Here is a 19,342-nt window from a genome sequence, read left to right as displayed (position 1 = left end):
CTGCAGAGAACACCGTAGGAAGAATTATCACTGAATTATCACAGTGAATTATTGTAATATTTGTTAATGTGTCAATTAGTACCATAAGGGATGGGTTGCCAACTGGGTATTTGATACGGAAATAAAATGTCATTCATTAATTTCCTTTTTTTTAATCATTCAGTAGAGGATAATGTACTTTAGACGAGGGTGTGCAGCTGCAGCCAGGTCTCCTAAACCTAAGCTCTCTGTCTGGCCTGATGGGATGAACAGAGCAGCGTCTGGTCTCAGTGGCCTGTCTCAAAGAGCACGCCATGGCGCAAGTGATGGAAAGAGCAGAATGCTAACTTAATGCATTGGACCATGGCTGCTGTGGGAAAGAAAAGCTGAGCCCAAAGTTTTGTAGGTGAACATGATGATCAGGAATATATTCATACACTATTTTATTGAATCACTTTTGATGATGATAATTGGCTCGCTGGGGTACTGTGCAAAGGGCAAAGACATTTTCGGACAAAATGGTAGAAATGTTTCCCAATAAAAAAAAAATTCCCGACGCTCATGGAAACGTTCCATCTCCAAGTTCAGGGCTACCCGCTTTTACAATCTTTGCCAAAGAGAATTCCAAAGGGAATTTCATTCAAATGTTAAATTTAAAACATTTAAAAAGGTATCCTTTTGTAGATAAATCTATACTAAATATAATCACATCACTAAATAATTGATCAACAGCACTCTGTAGGGTAGCACCATGGTGTAGCCGTAGGACAGCTAGCTTCCATCCTCCACTGAGTACATTGACTTCAATACAAAACCTAGGAGGATCATGGTTCTCACTCTTCCATAGACTTGCATAGTAATTATGACAATGTCCGGAGGATGTCCTCCAACCTATCATAAGTTACAGCTAGCTCGCACTGCAGTGCATAGAATGTGGGGAGTAGTTGACTCAGAACTATTTTGAAAAAAATCATTTTGCCTTTTTTTTTCACTTAGTTTCACTTACTTAGCTAGCAAATGCAGCTAGATAGTTTAGCTTCCTGAAACACCCTGCTCAAACAGAGGGATGCTATGTTAGCTAGCTGGCTATGTCTATCCAGCACAATACTGGAACTCTTCCAAGTCAAGGTAAGCTTTTAGTTTTACAAATGTAATGCCACTGGGGCCTTCCGGTGTAAAGTAGATGTGAGAAGGAATACAACGTGGCTGCTATGAAACTGTGATCTGTGGTGTATTCATTCCACCGATTCTGTTGGAAAATGTTTCTTAAACAGAAGTAAACGGGGATAAACATACCTGAATTTGTCCAATAGAAACTCTCGTTTGTAACTGTTGGACTAATTATACCCACTAACAGCTAGATGCAGGCAAGAGTGTGCAAGTCTGTATTGAATGTCACTATCTGTCCGTGTCACTGTCTGTCACATCAATTTTGTCTCTCGACCTGTGTGCACCTACGTTGTACATTTTCATTCATAGGCTAGGTTGTAGCAACCTCATGATGGGTATAGGGAAAATATGAGTATCATGTAGTAGCCTAAACCTATCGCTGTTATATTTAACTGGGTGAATGGAATATGAATGTCATCCAATATGCTGTAATAGAAAATAAAATGCTCATAAAAAAAAAAAATGTTCCTCCCTTATCTGAAATGGCAGTGACCGCCACTGACATAGACAGCTAGCACTATCACTTGAAGCTTTTACTTCCTGCTTTGCTCCTATGGCTATACTCGCAATAGCCACCAGTCCGCCCATTATGCCATCATTGATTTGAATGGGGACGCCCGTTTTATTCAATCTATTTCTATGTGTTTAACACTGTATCAAAGCTCCATAGTTTTGATAACTGGTGTTATTTGAAGGGCTGGATCAGAACCAGTCTCTGTCTATTTCAAGACTAGTTGTCCCTGGCTTCCATGTCTTAAAGCAGTGTTTCCCAACTCCATTCCTTGAGTACCCCACAACAGCACACATTTTTGTTGTAGCCCCAGACAAACGCACGTGATTCAACTCCTTGAGGGCTTGATCGTTAGTTGAAACAGGTGTGCTTGTCTGGGGCTACAACAAAATGTGTGTTAGGGGTTATCAAGGACTGGCTTAAGCCAGAAGTCTCAATGTTTATCTCCACCTACTTACACTGTTATTTACACACTGTATTGCGCTGATCCAAACCGTTCCGCTGATCCAAACCATTCCGTATTTCACTCGGAAGCAGACTAATTATGTTGCTTGCTACCTTTAGCACACGCTAATGTTTACCTTAGCCAGCTATGTCGATCTGAGCCACAGTCACATGTACTCCCAATAGTGGCAGCTGGCTTCAAAACAAAATATTTACCTCTGTGCCGTCACTCTACACTGTAAACGTCTGACTTTTTGAGTCTTTTGGTATGAAAACTAGTCCTTGAGAGCCCTAAATTCAATGGTGTGTTTAGGAAGGGACCTCATAGCCCCTTCAAAGCCTACAGTATAGGCCTACTTTATAGTATATCTGTGCTACATCAGTGAGCTTTGGGATTAAGTTCCTAGTTTTTCCATGACTTCTTCTCTTTTCCCAGGGACAGCTCCGTTTTAACCAGACCTGGGTTCAAATACTCCTTGAAGTATTTTCAAATACTTTAGCTGGGCTTGATTGAGCTTGCCTGGTGCTTTGGAACCAATAGAATAGTCACAAAACTGAAAAACCCACCACCCAGGCAGGTGAAAACAAACATGGAAAGTACTTTTACTGCTGCTCTATTCCAACTGGGAGAGGAACCGTCTCCTCAACGGGCAGCTTCATTAAATAGTAGCCACAAAACACCAGTCTCAACGTCAACAGTGAAGAGTCGACTCCTGGATGCTGGCATTCTAGGCAGAGTTGCAAAGAAAAGCCATATCTCAGACTGGCCAATAAAAAATCAAATATTAAGATGGGCAAAAGAACAGACACTGGACAGAGATGGCCAGCATCCCGGAGTCACGTCTTCACTGTTGACGTTGAGACTGGCGTTTTGCAGGTACTATTTAATGTATTTACTCATCAATCTGCAAACAATAGTCAAAGTGAAAACAGGTTTAGATGTTGTTTTTTTTATGTATTAAAAATTAAGACATACCTTGTTAACATAAATATTCAGAACCTTTGCAATGAGACTCCAAATTGAGCTCAGGTGCAACCTGTTTCCATTGATTATCCTTGATGTTTCTACAACTTTATTGGAGTTCACCTGTGGTAAATTCAATTGATTGGACATGATTTGAAAAGGCACACGCCTGTCTATATAAGGTCCCACAGTTGACCGTGTATGTCAGAGCAAAAACCAAGCCATGAGGTCAAAGGAATTGTCCGTAGAGCTCAGAGATGGGATTGTGTCAAGGCACAGATCTGGGGAAGGGTACCAAAAAATGTATGCAACATCGAAGGTCTCCAAGAACACAGTGGCCTCCATCATTTTTAAATGGAAGAAGTTTGGAACCACTAAGACTCCTAGAGCTGGCCACCCAGCCAGGGAGGTGACCAAGAACTCGATGGCCAAGATGACAGAGCTCCAGGCTTCCTCTGTGGAGATGGTTGTCCTTCTGGAAGGTTCTCCCATCTCTGCATCATTCCACCAATCAGGCTTTTATGGTAGGTTGGCCAGACGGAAGCCACTCCTCAGTAAAAGGCACATGACAGCCCTGCTTGGAGTTTGCCAAAAGGCACCTAAAAGACTATTAGACAATGAGAAACAAGATTCTCTGTTCTGATGAAACCAAGACTGAACTCTTTGGCCTGGATGCCAAGCTTCACATCTGGAGGAAACCTCCAGAGGGTGAAGCATGGTGGTGGCAGCATCATAATATGGGGATATTTTTCAGCAGCAAGGACTGGGAGACTAGTTCGGGTTGAGGGAAAGATGAACGGAGCAAAGAACAGGGAGATCCTTGATGAAGACCTGCTCCAGAGCTCTCGGGACCTTAGACTGGGGGGTGACGATTCACCTTCCAACAGGACAACGACCCTAAGCACACAGCCAAGACAACGCAGTAGTGGCTTTGGGACAAGTCTGAATGTCTTTAAATTGCCCAGCCAGAGCCTAGACTTGAACCCGATTGAACATCTCTGGAAATACCTCAAAATAGCTGTTTCAGCGACGCTCCCCATTCAACCTGACAGAGCTTGAGAGGATCTGCAGAGAAGAATGGGAGAAACTTCCCAAATACAAGTGTGCCAAGCTTGTAGCGTCATACCCAAGAATACTTGAGGCTGTAATCGCTTCAACAAAGTACTGAGTAAAGGGTCTGAATTCTTATGTATTTGTGATATTTCAGTTTTGTATTTTTTTAATACATTTGGAAAAATGTCTAAACCTGTTTTTTGCTTTGTCATGGGGTATTGTGTGTAGCTTAATGAGGGCTGTAATTTATTTTTTATTTTTTTAACATAAGGCAGTAACGAAACAAAATGTGGAAAAAGTCAAGGGGGTCTGAATACTTTCTGAATACATTGTATATAGAAACGGTTTAGTACCACAAAATACATTAAATAACTAAAATCCTGATCTTTTATCTCTCAGATATAGAACTGACACTTCAGAACAAACTTATTTTAGATTTTTTTTTCTGTTTTTCCATGTAGTGAATTTGTTATTCAATATGTTTGTATGGGCTAAAATCAGTGTTAGGCCAAATAACATTTGTATATATTTTTTTATACTTCAATGGGTGTTAAAATTCTAACTCGAATAGCAAAATGACCATTGATATGACCTTCTTAAAACAATTCCATATAGCTTAATAGAACCCCCCTCCTCCGGCGTAGACTATAATGGGTTAAGGACCAGTTCAACTTAAGTTAATGAGTTAGTCATTAGTTATCTAACGCCAACTCTCTCTTTCCTTGTAGGATCACCTTCTGCTCCCTGCGACCAACCACAGCAAAGGGAGAAGGCCAAAAATGTCCTTGGTGTTACCAGCTATTAATGTGAATGGTAAGGACTAGGAACTGAGCAATAGCAAGCCAAAAATAACCATTTGACTTTAAACTCTAAGGAAGTTTATTGATGTACGTTTTGGAGAAGAGCTTTCACGTAATCAGAAGCCCATCTCCACCTTCCTCTGTGTATAAACAGACAACCTACGCTCACTATACACTATAGTCATCAGTTTAGTTACAGCTTGAACCAGCTTGAACAAATTACTGTTATTGTGATGGCTGAATGCTCCCTTTTTCTTTTTGTCTTGAAAGCTTTCCTCTATATTTACTTCCTATTGTATTAGTGACAGAAATAGCTTTCAGGTGTAAACTAAGCTATTTTTTTTACTTCTGTCATGTGCAATGAATTAGGCTATTTTGCTAAGGGCAATCGTATTGGTCTGTTGGTGTCCCTTCTACCTTGAAGAAAATAAGTAGAATACAGATTTTCCAAGGATAGAATGTACACTTTCTGAAGTTCAGAGACAACAGTACTGTACGGTAGGTACATTTGCTTTTCTAATCTTAGGTGATTTACTGTCTCTCCAGTAGCAGGGGAGGGTTAAGCTTTCGAGAAGAGCTTGTCTGGGGGAGCCAGATAAATAGTTTGAAAATACGAGTTGGCTTATACTACGTATGTAGGATCTTCATTTGACCAGTTTCTCATGGCAGGATAATTAGTCTGCAGCAGCAAGAAATGTGAATTATTCTGTGGATTCTAATTCATGAAAATTGTTGTAGGGTTGATACATTTGTTTTTAGGGCAAATCAAATCAGAAATTTGGAAGTGGAAATTACACATTTAGAAGCCCTTTTAACTTCTTGTGGCGAGCCATCCCGGATCCGGGATCGTGAATACAGCCTCAAGCTCATTACCATAACGCAACGTTAACTATTCATGAAAATCGCCAATGAAATTAAATGAATATGCTAGCTCTCAAGCGTAGCCTTTTGTTAACAACACTGTCATCTCGGATTTTCAAAAATATGCTTCTCAACCATAGCAAAACTAGCATTTGTGTAACAGTATTGATAGCTAGCATTAGCATTTAGCGTTAGCATTCAGCAGGCAACATTTTCACAAAAACCAGAAAACCATTCAAATAAAATCATTTACCTTTGAAGAACTTCGGATGTTTTCAATGAGGAGACTCTCAGTTAGATAGCAAATGTTCAGTTTTCCTGAAAGATTATTTGTGCAGGAGAAATCGGTCCGTTTTGTGCGTCACGTTTAGCTACTAAAAAAACCTGTATCCAGGATTGTGTAAATCTATCCGCAAGCTCATTAGCATAACACAACGTTAACTATTCATGAAAATCGCAAATGAAATGAAATCAATATGCTAGCTCTCAAGCTTAGCCTTTTTTAACAACACTGTCATCTCAGATTTTCAAAAATATGCTTCTCAACCATAGCAAAACTAGCATTTAGCATTAGCATTTAGCGTTAGCATCAGCAGGCAACATTTTCACAAAAAACAGAAAAACATTCAAATAAATAATTTACCTTTGAAGAACTTTTCAATGAGGAGACTCTGTTAGATAGCAAATGTTCAGTTTTCCTGAAAGATTATTTGTGCAGGAGAAATCGGTCCGTTTGGTGCGTCACGTTTGGCTACCAAAAAAAAACGAAAATTCAGTTATCCAAACGCCGAACTTTTTTCCAAATTAACTCCATAATATCGACTGAAACATGGCAAACGTTGTTTAGAACCAATCCTCAAGGTGTTTTTCACATATCTCTTCGATGATATATGGTTCGTGGAAGTGTCCTTTCCCCTCTGAATCGCATGTCAAAATGCATGCAGCTGAAGATTACGCAACAATTTAGACAAAGGACACCGGGCGGACCCCTGGCAAATGTAGTCTCTTATGGCCAATCTTCCAATGATATGCCTACAAATACGTCACAATGCTGCAGACATCTTGGACGAACGGCAGAGAGCTTAGGTTCATTCATCACACATTCACAGCCATATAAGGAGACGATGGGAAACAGAGCCTCAAAAATTCTGCTCATTTCCTGTTTGAGGTTTCATCTTGGTTTCGCCTGTAGCATCAGTTCTGTGGCACTCACAGATAATATCTTTGCAGTTTTGAAAACGTCAGTGTTTTCTTTCCAAAGCTGCCAATTATATGCATAGTCGAGCATCTTTTCGTGACAAAATATTGCGCTTAAAACGGGCACGTTTTTATCCAATAATGACATAGCGCCCCCATAGGTTGAAGAGGTTAAACCTTGAATACAGTTGCAGGTACAGTTGAAGTCGGGAGTTTACATACACCTTAGCCAAGTACATTTAAACTCAGTTTTTCACAATTCCTAACATTTAATCCAAGTTAACTCCCTGTTTTAGGTCAATTAGGATCACCACTTTATTTTAATAAAGTGAAATGTCAGAATAATAGTAGAGAATTATTTATTTCAGCTCTAATTTCTTTCATCACATTCCCAGTGGGTCAGAAGTTTACATACACTCAATTAGTATTTGGTAGCATTGCCTTTAAATTGTTTAACTCGGGTCAAATGTTTCGGGTAGCCTTCCACATGCTTCCCAGAATAAGTTGGGTGAGTTTTGGCCCATTCCTCCTGACAGAGCTGGTGTAACTGAGTCAGGTTTGTATGCCTCCTTGCTCGCACATGCTTTTTCAGTTCTGCCCAATCTATAGGATTGAGGTCATGGCTTTGTGATGGCCACACAATACCTTGACTTTGTTGTCCTTAAGCCATTTTTCCACAACTTTGGAAGTATGCTTGGGGTCATTGTCCATTTGCGACCAAGCTTTAACTTCCTGACTGATGTCTTGAGATGTTGCTTCAATATATCCACATCATTTTCCTCCCTCATGATGCCATCTATTTTGTGAAGTGCACCAGTTCCTCCTGCAGCAATGCACCCCCACAACATGATGCTGCCACCCCTGTGCTTCACGGTTGGAATGGTGTTCTTCGGCTTGCAAGCATCCCCCTTTTTCCTCCAAACATAAAGATGGTCATTATGGCCAAACAGTTCTATTTTTGTTTCGTCAGACCAGAAGACATTTCTCCAAAAAGTACAATCTTTGTCCCCATGTGTAGTTGAAAACTGTAGTCTGGCTTTTTTATGGAGGTTTTGGAGCAGTGGCTTCTTCCTTGCTGAATGGCCTTCAGGTTGTGTTGATGTAGGACTCGTTTTACTGTGGATATAGATACTTTTGTACCTGTTTCCTCCAGCATCTTCACAAGGTCCTTTGCTGTTGTTCTGGGATTGATTTACACTTTTTGCACCAAAGTACGTTCATCTCTAGGAGACAGAACGTGTCTCCTTCCTGAGCGGTATGAGGGCTGTGTGGTCACATGGTGTTTATACTTGCGTACTGTTGTTTGTACAGATGAACCTGTTACCTTCAGGCGTTTGGAAATTGCTCCCAAGGGTGAACCAGACTTGTGGAGGTCTACAATTCTTTTCCCAAGGTCTTGGCTGATTTCTTTTTGATTTTCTCATGATTTCAAGCAAAGAGGCACTGAGTGTGAAGGTAGGCCTTGAAATACATCCACAGATAAACCTCCTCCAATTGACTCAAATGATGTCAATTAGCCTATCAGAAGCTTCTAAAGCCATGACGACATCAATTTCTGGAATTCTCCAAGCTGTTTCTAAAGGCACAGTCAACTTAGTGTATGTAAACTTCTGACCCACTGTAATTGTGATACAGTGAATTATAAGTGAAATGATCTGTCTTAACAATTATTGGAACAATTACTTGTGTCATGCACAAAGTCGATGTCCAAACCGACTTGCCAAAACTATAGTTTGTTAACAAGAAATGTGTGGAGTGGTTGGAACACTTAGGTTCGAGTAATTAAAACTAGTTCATGTAAACCTCCGACTTCAAGTGTATGTATTTTAAGCTAGTAAGTATTTCCATACTATGTACTATGATTAGCATTTAACCGTTTAAAAAAAAGGGTAGATGAAGTGTGAAAATTCCAGATTACAAAGCAACCACTGCACTTGAGAATTTAAGCGTCTGATGTTTCTCATAGCGTCCGTTTCTCATAAAGGCTCTATGCTCAGCACTAAATGCTGTGAGACCACCATGCTTTGGAGTTATTATCATGGTTCGTTCATTCCACACCAATACTGTCTTTCAGAGCTCAGCCCTTACAGACAAGCGCCACCGGCCAAAGGAAAACCTCCTTCCCTGGACACCTCTGGGGATCGGCTCCCTTCAGTGCAGGAGCCTCGCCATTATGGCCTTGAGCCAGGCCCCTGTAAACATACTTTAGTGGGTCCCAGAGGCCCGCCAGTACAGAACATTGCAGAGGCTGCTCTTACCCGCCTCACACTGTTAATGGTCCTGAAACATTCCAAGACCTGTTTCCTGAGTCTTATGGATCAAGTTTGTTATGCAAACATGCATCATCCTACAAAACCAAACTTTATGCTGACTGCTTGTTGATAGCAGTTTTGCTTTCTCTGAATCCAGACATATAATTCTGAAGTTTGGCTTGTTTTTGTAGGGAAAGATTCATCATTAACTTCTTTGTTTAAGGTCTAGGCCATTAGATCCCATAACATTAGCCAACATGTTTTGGATCTGCTATTATGCAATTTCATAGATGGGTGACAATATCTAGATTACAGCTTTAGAGTGATTATGAGGAGAAGAGAGAGAGTGGGATAGAGGCGTTGGTGGAATACAATGCAGTCCTGTCATGGGAATGCTTTTGGTTTATTTCTTTATCTCTGTTTCTCTTGTTACCACCGTCTTGGTTTCTTTTGTTACCACCGTCTCGGTTTCTTTTGTTACCACCGTCTCGGTTTCTTTTGTTACCACCGTCTCGGTTTCTTTTGTTACCACCGTCTCGGTTTCTTTTGTTACCACCGTCTCGGTTTCTTTTGTTACCACCGTCTCGGTTTCTTTTGTTTTCAGTTTTTTTTGCGGTGCAGAAGTGGATGCCAGAGAGGAATTTGTTTGATGTGCTTATGGCTTTGTTGAAAGGATATGCTATGCTTATTACATATCATTAGATAATATCCTTGGAGAGGCATAGTGGTGGCTGCATATAATTGCCAGGTGATTGTAATGGTAGGTTGTAATTTTCCCCAGCCACAGAGTGTGGTTGTTTAGAAAGACATGTTCTTCCCATAAATAGCTTCCATATGTAGAAATCAGTTTGATATTCCTCACTACTTGAATAGAAGATTTACCATAGTTTTGTCCTCAGAATCACTCTTCTGGGCTACAACATACGGTGCAAGAATGCAGAGTGGCCTTTTGGGTAACTGTCATAACCAATTGGCCTCAGTTGAAGGCTGCATTGTATGTGGAGGATAATTAAGTGTAATTGAGTATTTTCGTTCTCATGATTTGAAATAAGCCATTTCACTGTGTTGTCTTGACAGACCAACACATTTTCTCATGTTCACATAGTTTAATTTATGGTTGGTCTGACGCAAATACTTCCACCATTTGGAATTAGCTATCCTCACAGAGAGACACTAGAAGGGGATCCCCTCGAGATCCTCATTGGATGTCTTGACCCAAGATGACTTAATATCATTTAGATTTTAACCATATTTTTTTACTTATTGTATTTCATTACAGACTCTGTCATCAAGGATGACAAATTTGAGGTGATGATGCAGATTGACTGTGAGGTCATGGACACCAAGATCCTCCACATCAAAACCTCCAGCATCCCAGAGTTCCTACGTGCCAACACCACTGACTTCCAGGCTGCAGCATCGGTTGGTGTTCTATCAGACTCTGCACTGAATATATACCTGCCAATCTGAAAGCCTATAATTTAGCCAACATTTTGATATATTGATAAACTGTGACAATAAATGTAGCTCTGTTGTATCCTCTCTGGAAATGTTCTGCATCAATTTCGCACATCCTCTGTCTTTCACATTTCACAAGTCCTTGTACCTCCGATGTTATAAATCTATCAAGACTTATAAAGAAGTTGTCCAGCAACTGTTTGCCTCCATATTGCTTGGTTTAGAGCATCTGGTTTATGTTAAATTGACAGGCTGCCAATGCAGGCATCAAGGTCATTTGTTAGAATAAATATGGGACTTAATGTTGAACCCTGTGTAACCCCTTCAAAAAATTCCTTCACTGTCTTGACCCTACAGCTATTGCGCTCTTTTAATTGAGCCATAATTTTACCAAATGTAACCTAATACCTTTATACAAAACAGTAATTGATTCTGGACCCTATTGATGGAACCAAGCCACGTTCACAAGATCCTTTTCACATATATTAAAGTTGTTAATAGACATATCTGGTGGAGTTATGATTCTTACTTTTTATGAAGCCATGTTGAGTGAACAAAATGACTTACTAAAATCCCAAACAATGTAAGCAATACATTTACATTTTTGTAATTTAGTAGATGTTCTTATCCAGATCAACGTACAGTTTGTGCATTCATCTTAAGATGGCTAGGTGGGACAACCACATATCAGAGACATAGTAAGTATGCTTTCCTCAGTAGTTATCAGGAAAGTCAGCTAGAAAGGGGTGGGGGGTCAAGTGCAAGTGTGGTTCAGTTGAATGGATATTATTTTTGTGCAGTAGCAGTATCACACAAACATGATGTAAGGTATGATGTTATTTTTGTGCAGTAGCAGTATCACACAAACATGATGTAAGGTATGATGTGGCCATTATTTTCAGAAAAGTGTACATTTTGGGTGTAAAAATGAATTTGTTTTGTTTGAGTTGCTTAATGGTTTGTCATGGTTTTCAGAGTTTTTCAGAAATAAAACCATGGACAGTAACATGTTCTAATACTGATGACTAGTGTGTGTCAGCATTCATGTTTGAAGGCATTTATTTTATTAAAAGCTTCATTTTAAATTACAGTATACACAACATACACTTTTTAAACTTCTAACAAGCAGTAAGAAATAACCGTGTCTTACTTCGCTGAATGATCTTGCCTGCTGCCATTTGGGCAGTTAAAAACGGTGACCATTAAATATAAAAATACAATAACGTGTCGGGACAAAATGGGAGACATTTTGAGAAATAAAACACAAACAGAGCAACAGAGATTATAAAGTGCAAAACACAATGGCCCTGTAGACTGATCTACAATCCACTAAGACATCAAATGTACACTACCGTTCAAAAGTTTGAGAACACCTACTCATTCAAGGGTTTTGCTTTATTTTTTTAATATATTTTTTCAACATTGTAGAATAATAGTGAAGACAAAACTATGAAATAAGACATGTAGTAACCAAACAAATCAAAATATATTTTATATTTGAGATTCTTCAAATAGCCACCCGTTGCCTTTGACAGCTTTGCACACTCTTGGCATTCTCTCAAGCAGCTTCATGAGGTAGTCAACTGGAATGCATTTCAATTAACAGGTGTGATTTGTTAAACGTTAATTTGTGGAATTTCTTTCCTTCTTAATGCGTTTGAGCCAATCAGTCACAAAAACCATCAAGCGATATGAAACTGGCTCTCACGAGGACCACCACAGGAAAGGAATAACCAGTTACCTCTGCCTGCAGAGGATAAGTTCATTAGAGTTACCAGCCTCTGAAATTGCAGCTCAAATAAATGCACAGACACATCTCAACATCAACTGTTCAGAGTAGACTGTGAATCAGGCCTTCATGATTGAATTGCTGCAAAGAAACCACTAAAGGACACCAATAAAAGAAGAGACTTGCTTGGGCCAAGAAACATGAGGAATGGACATTAGATTGCTGGAAATTTGTCCTTTGGCCAGGAGTCCAAATTAGAGATTTTTGGTTCCAACCGCTGTGTCTTTGTGAGACGCGGTGTGGGTGAACGGATGATCTCCACATGTGTATTTCCCACCATGAAGCATGGAGGAGGAGGTGTTATGGTGTGGGGATGCTTTGCTAGTGACACTGTCTGGGATTTATTTAGAATTCAAGGCACACTTAACCAGCATGGCTAACACAGCATTCTGCAGCGATACGCCATCCCATCTGGTTTGGACTTACTGGGACTATCATTTGTTTTTCAACAGGACACCTCCAGGCTGTGTAAGGGCTATTTGACCAAGAAGGAGAGTGATGGAGTGCTGCATTTGATGACCTGGCCTCCATAATCCCCCGACCTCAACCTAATTTAGATGGTTTGCGATGGGTCGGACTGCAAAGTCTAGGAAAAGCAGCCAACAAGTGCTCAGCATATGTGGAATCTCCTTCAAGACTGTTGGAAAAGCATTCCAGGTGAAGCTGGTTAAAATAGAGTGTGCAAAGCTGTCATCCAGGCAAAGGGTGGCTAATTGAAGAATCTCAAATAAAAAATATATTTTGATTTGTTTAACACTTTTTTGGTTACTACATGATTCCATATGTGTTATTTCATAGTTTTGATATCTTCACTATTATTCTACAATGTAGAAAATAGTACAAATAAAGAAAAACCCTTGAATGAGTAGGTGTTCTTAAACTTTTGAATGGTAGTGTATATATTTAGGATCTTTAATACAAAAAAGTGCTTGTCCCTTTATTATATGGATCACTACTCGTCTGCTTTTTAATATGCAAATATAACATTGTAGGTCACCTGGTGACCGTTGTCCCATGCGTACAGCTTTTTGTCCTTGGGGTTGTAGTCGATTTGCGTCGTGTATGTGTAGTTGTTTGTGAAAGGTATTCTGGGGATCATCTGGGTGTGTGTGTGCGTATCGAAGGCGTAGGATATATTGGCGTGGGTGCGTTCGTAGTTGTCCACTGCATACAGGACACCACAAATGATAAAGGAGTTTCCGTAGAAGTGTCTCCTCAGGCCCGTTCTGAACGTACTCTGGAGGCTGAGGTCGGTCGGGTTCACACGGCTTAGGATGATTACTTCCTGATGGAAGCCCTCCTCATCCAGAGCAGGGTACACTAACCACAGGCCGCTCTCATCCACCGCAAAGTCGATATCTGAGTGTCCTCGCCACCTCCAGGAGGCGTCCTCCTCCTCTAACACGGCATCGTGCAGCGTCGTCCAGGCCGCCACGTAGAGCAGATGCAGGTCGAACTTGATGATGTCACGGGAGAAGGCGCGGTTGTAATAGAAAGCTCCGTTGTACACCACGTGGCCTGTGCCGATCCAGTTGTACGGTAGCTTGTAGGAATTGGTGAAGTGTCCTGACAGGAAACAGACCAGAGAAATAATAAAATATTCAATACTGAGCAGCACACATTGCACAAATCAAATGACACCATTACATGAATCTATTGCCATGTCTGTCTCGTAATCATGGCACCTAGAACCAAAGCAGTTACTTGGCTTTGAGACTATTCTATTGTGAAAATACCTTGTTTGAAGTTGTCCATGTCGTGGAATTCCAGTAGGTGGTTACCGTAGTAGTAGTTGGTGACATATATAACATTTCCGTTGCCTTTTGGGTCCTTCATCCAGGCCCCTTCCTTCCGGCCGTAAGTGTTATGGGTCACCGGGTCCGAGATGGAGGCCAGAGTGTCTTTGCACATGCCTGTAAGTAAACATACAGAGATAAAGTTCATCTGTACTCCCCTCAGGTATTTAACGATCAAACAAATAACACTATTTCCCTCCCAAAAATATCAATGTAGTGTATAATACAAATCATGCCTTTTTCAGCATCAAATTAGAATTTTACTTTGGAAAATGAAAAATCTGATCAACCAAAGATATTTTTTACCAGGGACTTTAGGGATCGCCGAGGGGACCTCTGAGTGGCCCTCTGTCCAGCTGATGTGATGCTTGGGTTTGGGTGCACCAGTCACCTTGCTGGGTGGGGCTGTGGTGCTGTTGACCTGTCGCACTGCAGCGGTTAGAGACGTGGTCAAAACAGACAAGGTTTCAGGTTTCGTAGTGGCCACTGGTTGAGTGGTGCTTGCGCTTGTCGCAACCTTTGCAGTAGTGATGGTTGCTGCGGTCGTAGTTGTGGTTGGAATGGTTGTGGTCGGGATGAAGACAGTGGTTGATGGTGTCTCGGTAGCTCTAGGGGCAGATGTGGTGGGATTCCCTTGGGGACTAGGGGCTGTTTTGGAGGCACGAGTGGCCTGGTTGTCTGGGTTCCACTTCCTGTCTTGCGATGTTGGTGTCGGGGTGCCTGCTACAGGTCTGGGCTGGGTGGGTCTCAGGAGCTGGTCATCGATGAGCAGGTCCATGGAACCATCACCGCTCAGGGCTTTGAATGAGCATCACAAGCATCATCTACAGTACACCAATATACTCAGGAAGCCTCTCCAATCTCATATTAAACCCCAGATCAAAACATGTCTATAGGCACAGACCCAATATAGAGACCCCCAAAAAGAAGCCGTCGACAACACTAAAATCCCTAGGAAGATGTGCTGTATGTTCTGAACTGGATAGACCACTGCTATGTTAGTTGTTCTAGTATATGTCCAGTATTTTAATGGACTTACTGAGCTCCTCAGCGGCTCCATCGTCCACCGTGTTGGCCTTGTAGAAAGTCACTCCTCTGATGACCATGCCGTTGAGTCCCACCTTGCCTTTCAGGGGCCTCTGGGGCTCCTCCCTGTTTTGCTGCTGGCTCCTCTTCAGCATGGGCCTGGTGGTCCCCTGGCCCTTGGCCCCAATGTAGCGCTCCTCATACTTCTTCTATAGGAGGATCCAATCACAAAGGACCAAACGTTACCATTGTGTTATCGTAAAGCTTTTAGTGAGACAACTGTACTACATACTATACCTGTTGATTTTTAGTTACAATAAGTTCTTAGCAGCCGTTTGTCGCATGGCAGTAAAGTTTTCTGTTTCTGATTTTAAATTGTAATACTAGGCTACAGAAACAAATGCTATGGTTTTGAACATATTGTTTTTCTGAAAATGTATGCAGTCGAGGTTCAAAGTAAGAAAGTAATTTATTGTCAAATACTCTGAAGTCTGAAGAAAATTCATTGTTTTCTGAGACATCTGGAAACTGTTGTAGTCCAAAAAGCAGACTGGTTTTGATCCTGCCACACTGTATTAAAGACAGCGCCAGGCTACTGGCTACCTTAATGTCTTGCCAACGTTTCCACTACAAGTCCAAAGAGACTGACTGCCTTGGTTAGCATAGACTTTGTGTGTGTATGTGTGTGCGTCTTACCTCTGTGTTAGCATAAGCTGCAGCTGTATCCTTCTGCAGGGACGGCTCCAGCTCAGTCAGACGTTTTCTCTTTTCCATCCACTGCTGGGCTCTTCTCTCCTTCTCTCTCTCCTCTCTCTCTCCTTTTCCTCACTAGAGGGGCTCCTCATACTCACTTTATCCTTCTCCGTGTGGTTACAAGAAAAGGTCTGGACACCCACAGAGACAAAGCAAAATGGTGAGAAGCCAGTACCATGACCATAGACTCTAAGGCAGGGCTCATCGACTAGATGCAACCGGGGGCAGATTATTTTCTTGAGCGGATGGTCAAGGGGCTGGAACATTATTACAAATAACTTGTAGACTGCAAATTGACCTCATGGAGCACCAACAGCTATAATATAAAACATAATAACTAAAATAACTAAAACATAATAATTTCAAACCTTGCTTACATTTGTATATGATCAAATATATCTCGCTATCATGTGTGTGAATAATTTGGAACAGATTTCCAAAACGAAAATCACTTGGAGCTGATTTGTTGGTGTTTTTACAGTCTTTTATGCCCTTCCCCCCAAAATATAATCACCCTCGGGCCAGCAGTTAGGGAACCCTGCTGTAAGCTATGCAAGTTATGACTGCCCATTCTGAAATGCCTATGAGTGTCAGATAACAAACCTTTTCTATATTGTCAACCCGGTTGAGGAGTTTGGTTGTAACTGAGTGCAACTTTAATAGATCCATCCCGTAAAACGCTCCCTCCAGTAACTCCATTACTGTTGAGAGCTGTAAGAGAAAGAGATCAGAATCATTGCAGTACATTTTTGATAACGTACATGTACATGTCTAGTCCTGTCTCACACTGTTTTCAACCACATGTTTTCAATCACAGATGTGGACATTTTCATTCAGATCAAATAAAGTTTGAGGAAATATTCCATTGCAAAGGGACCTGGCTAACTCATTGTTTGACAAAGCCTATGGGTTATTTTATGATGGACCAGTGTAGTGTTCTTTGTCCTAAGATGCAGGCGCTTATGTTTTTACCTTGATGTCATCTTTCCCCGCCTCCTGCAGCTTCTTGAACCTGTAATCTCCCTCGCAGGGATTCAGAGCAGAGGGCGGGGCTATACAGGCACACTTTTTACAACTGGGCCCCGATTGGGTCTCCACTGTGTAAAAGTCTTGGGGCTTAGCGGCGCCCTCCTCTATCCGCCGGCAGGCACTTCTGCTCAGCGGTCTGACCACACATTTACAGCGACAGTCTGAGCCTTCGGACAGCGTTTTCACTTTGTCATAATCTCCCAGCAGCTATAATTGAGAAGAGATGGGTAGAGCATGGGTAGTCCACCAATTTAGGAGCACACCGTTTCACAATTTACACAGACACAAGGCATTGACACATGCATTGGGTCAGTTCAGTGGAGGCTGGTGGAAGGAGATGTAGGAGGACAGCCTAGTGGTTAGAGCATTGGGTCAGTAACCGAAATGTTGCTGGATCGAATCCCTGAGCTGGTAAAAATCTGTCATTCTGCCTCTGAGCAAGGCAGTTAACCCACTGTTTCCTGGGCGCTGTGGATGTTGATTAAGGAAGCCCCTGCACCTCTCTGATTCAGAGGTTAAAGCTGAAGACACATTTCAGTTCAAGGCATTAAGTTACCTAGTCAGACTAGGTATCCCCTTTCCCTTGGAATGGAATGGAATAAATGGAACTGAGTCAAACATGTTGGTTTGATAAATTCTCTTTGTTCCTGTCCCAATCCAGCCACTACAATGAGCCCGTCCTCATATAGCTCCTCCCACCAGCCTCCTCTGGTGCAGTTACTTATAGGATGGATCAACATAGGATATTAATGAGCATGTATACATTTATCACTACCATCTCTCTGATACCAAATATTTTATGCACATTGCACATTGAAATCGACTAATGTAGAAAATGTAGCATAAAATACTGCTTTTGAACTCTTTAGATGGGTATGAAAAATATTTTTGTCTTACGAACATATTTCACATTTAGGAGAACATTTTAAAACTAAAGTAACTATATACTAAAATGACAACGCTCGGTGTGCATGCGTAAGTACGCATGATAAGTGCTCAACGTAATAGGTCAACTTTCCAAGGCCAAGATTCATAGACCATGAAGTGGCAATTATTAATATCCTAAACTAAACGGAATGAAAATGCTTGGGGAAATTACATTATTCTTCCTCTTAGTTATTCTCATTAACTGTCGCACTTGGCTTTAGATAGGTATGGGCTGTGCGTAAAATTAGGCTTTATCTAATCGATCCTGTTACAAATACCGAGGAAGGTCGTAAATACCTGAGTTAAAACGTTCTCCTGGTTTTCCATCTCATCATCTAGCAGTGGTCCGTCGGTCTGTTCTAGTTCGTCTTTTATTCCATTATCCATTACGTCGCTGAATGCAACTTGTGCCCAAGTGAGAGCGACCGCACACCACAACAAGAGCAATATCTGCAACCTAGACGCCATCTCCTAAACCAGGTGCACAATTGATAAATTGCTAATCAAAAAATGATGTATTTGAAACTCTCTGCAGCGAATTTAAAAAATAATAAAGTAGTTTAAAATATTCAAATGTTGTAATAAGGAATATTGAAATGTTATAATAAGATGTCCATGATAAAATACCAAAAAATATGATCTCGCAATGGAAGTTATTCCGAGATGTATTTAGAGTCCTGAAAATGATTGTGGAAATGATTGTGTTGCCCTCGCTGTAAGTGATAGGTATGACCCCTGTTGATGGTTGGAGGTGAATGAACAGGCAAGTGAACGTTCTAATGGTTGGTTATGGATAGGTGGGACGGACTTTATCATTATTGGATACAGGGTGCAGTCTGTCTCACAGAATGTTACAAGAGATTAAACAATCGTTTTCAAACATAATATTTGGTCATTAATGTTCCTTCTTCTTAACTCTATAGTTGTATAAATGCCTCTTCTGGCCATTGGTAAATGTTTGCTATAGAATTCCCGACCAGTAGGGTATTATTATAGGTGATATTATTTGATGGACTGCAGAATGAAGCTCATAAATCTGACACAATTTTAGAATAGGCTATTTGGGGTTGAAATAATGAGAAAATGTGAGCCCCAAATTTACCCGATAGCGCCATCTAGGGGATTATTTCTGTCATCGTCGGTTTATGTGATGGACATTATTCTCCCACCATTACAGCAATGTGGGATCAAAGATAAATGAGTATTATCCGTTATATATTATTTAGAGTGAACAGCCATGATACATAGTGTATTTCATAATAATGTGCATTTCCCTCACAGAGTGGATCCTGTCATAACTGTTCAGCAGTTATTTACTGGTATAGTGGTCTTG

General features: G+C 41.0%; 2 protein-coding genes across 8 annotated transcripts in view; one reads left to right on the top strand and one right to left on the bottom strand.

The window, feature by feature from the left end:
- LOC115103203 (cyclic AMP-dependent transcription factor ATF-6 alpha-like) overlaps window positions 1-11,711 on the top strand; it is a 48,172-nt gene extending 36,461 nt beyond the window's left edge. For all 7 annotated transcript variants that reach the window (XM_065005835.1, XM_065005834.1, XM_065005832.1 and 4 more), the window contains 2 exons: window positions 4,850-4,934; window positions 10,511-11,711. In XM_065005835.1, the coding sequence (XP_064861907.1) occupies window positions 4,850-4,934; window positions 10,511-10,701 (276 nt within the window). In that variant the 3' untranslated portion in view covers window positions 10,702-11,711. The remainder of the gene's footprint in view (window positions 1-4,849; window positions 4,935-10,510) is intronic.
- A 19-nt stretch (window positions 11,712-11,730) lies between these two features.
- Window positions 11,731-18,783, bottom strand: LOC115103202 (olfactomedin-like protein 2B). Its single transcript, XM_029623966.2, is given in 9 exon segments — window positions 11,731-14,044; window positions 14,215-14,391; window positions 14,581-15,072; window positions 15,314-15,509; window positions 15,997-16,116; window positions 16,119-16,184; window positions 16,657-16,764; window positions 17,026-17,289; window positions 18,307-18,783. Coding segments are annotated over 9 exon segments (2,193 nt in total). The 5' UTR covers window positions 18,478-18,783; the 3' UTR covers window positions 11,731-13,445.
- Window positions 18,784-19,342: the final 559 nt, after the last annotated feature.

The sequence above is a fragment of the Oncorhynchus nerka genome, linkage group LG20 (assembly GCF_034236695.1).
Source record: "Oncorhynchus nerka isolate Pitt River linkage group LG20, Oner_Uvic_2.0, whole genome shotgun sequence".
Classification (NCBI taxonomy): domain Eukaryota; kingdom Metazoa; phylum Chordata; class Actinopteri; order Salmoniformes; family Salmonidae; genus Oncorhynchus; species Oncorhynchus nerka.
The sequence above is the reverse complement of the archived record's forward strand: the minus strand, read 5'-3'. Positions and strand labels throughout refer to the sequence as shown.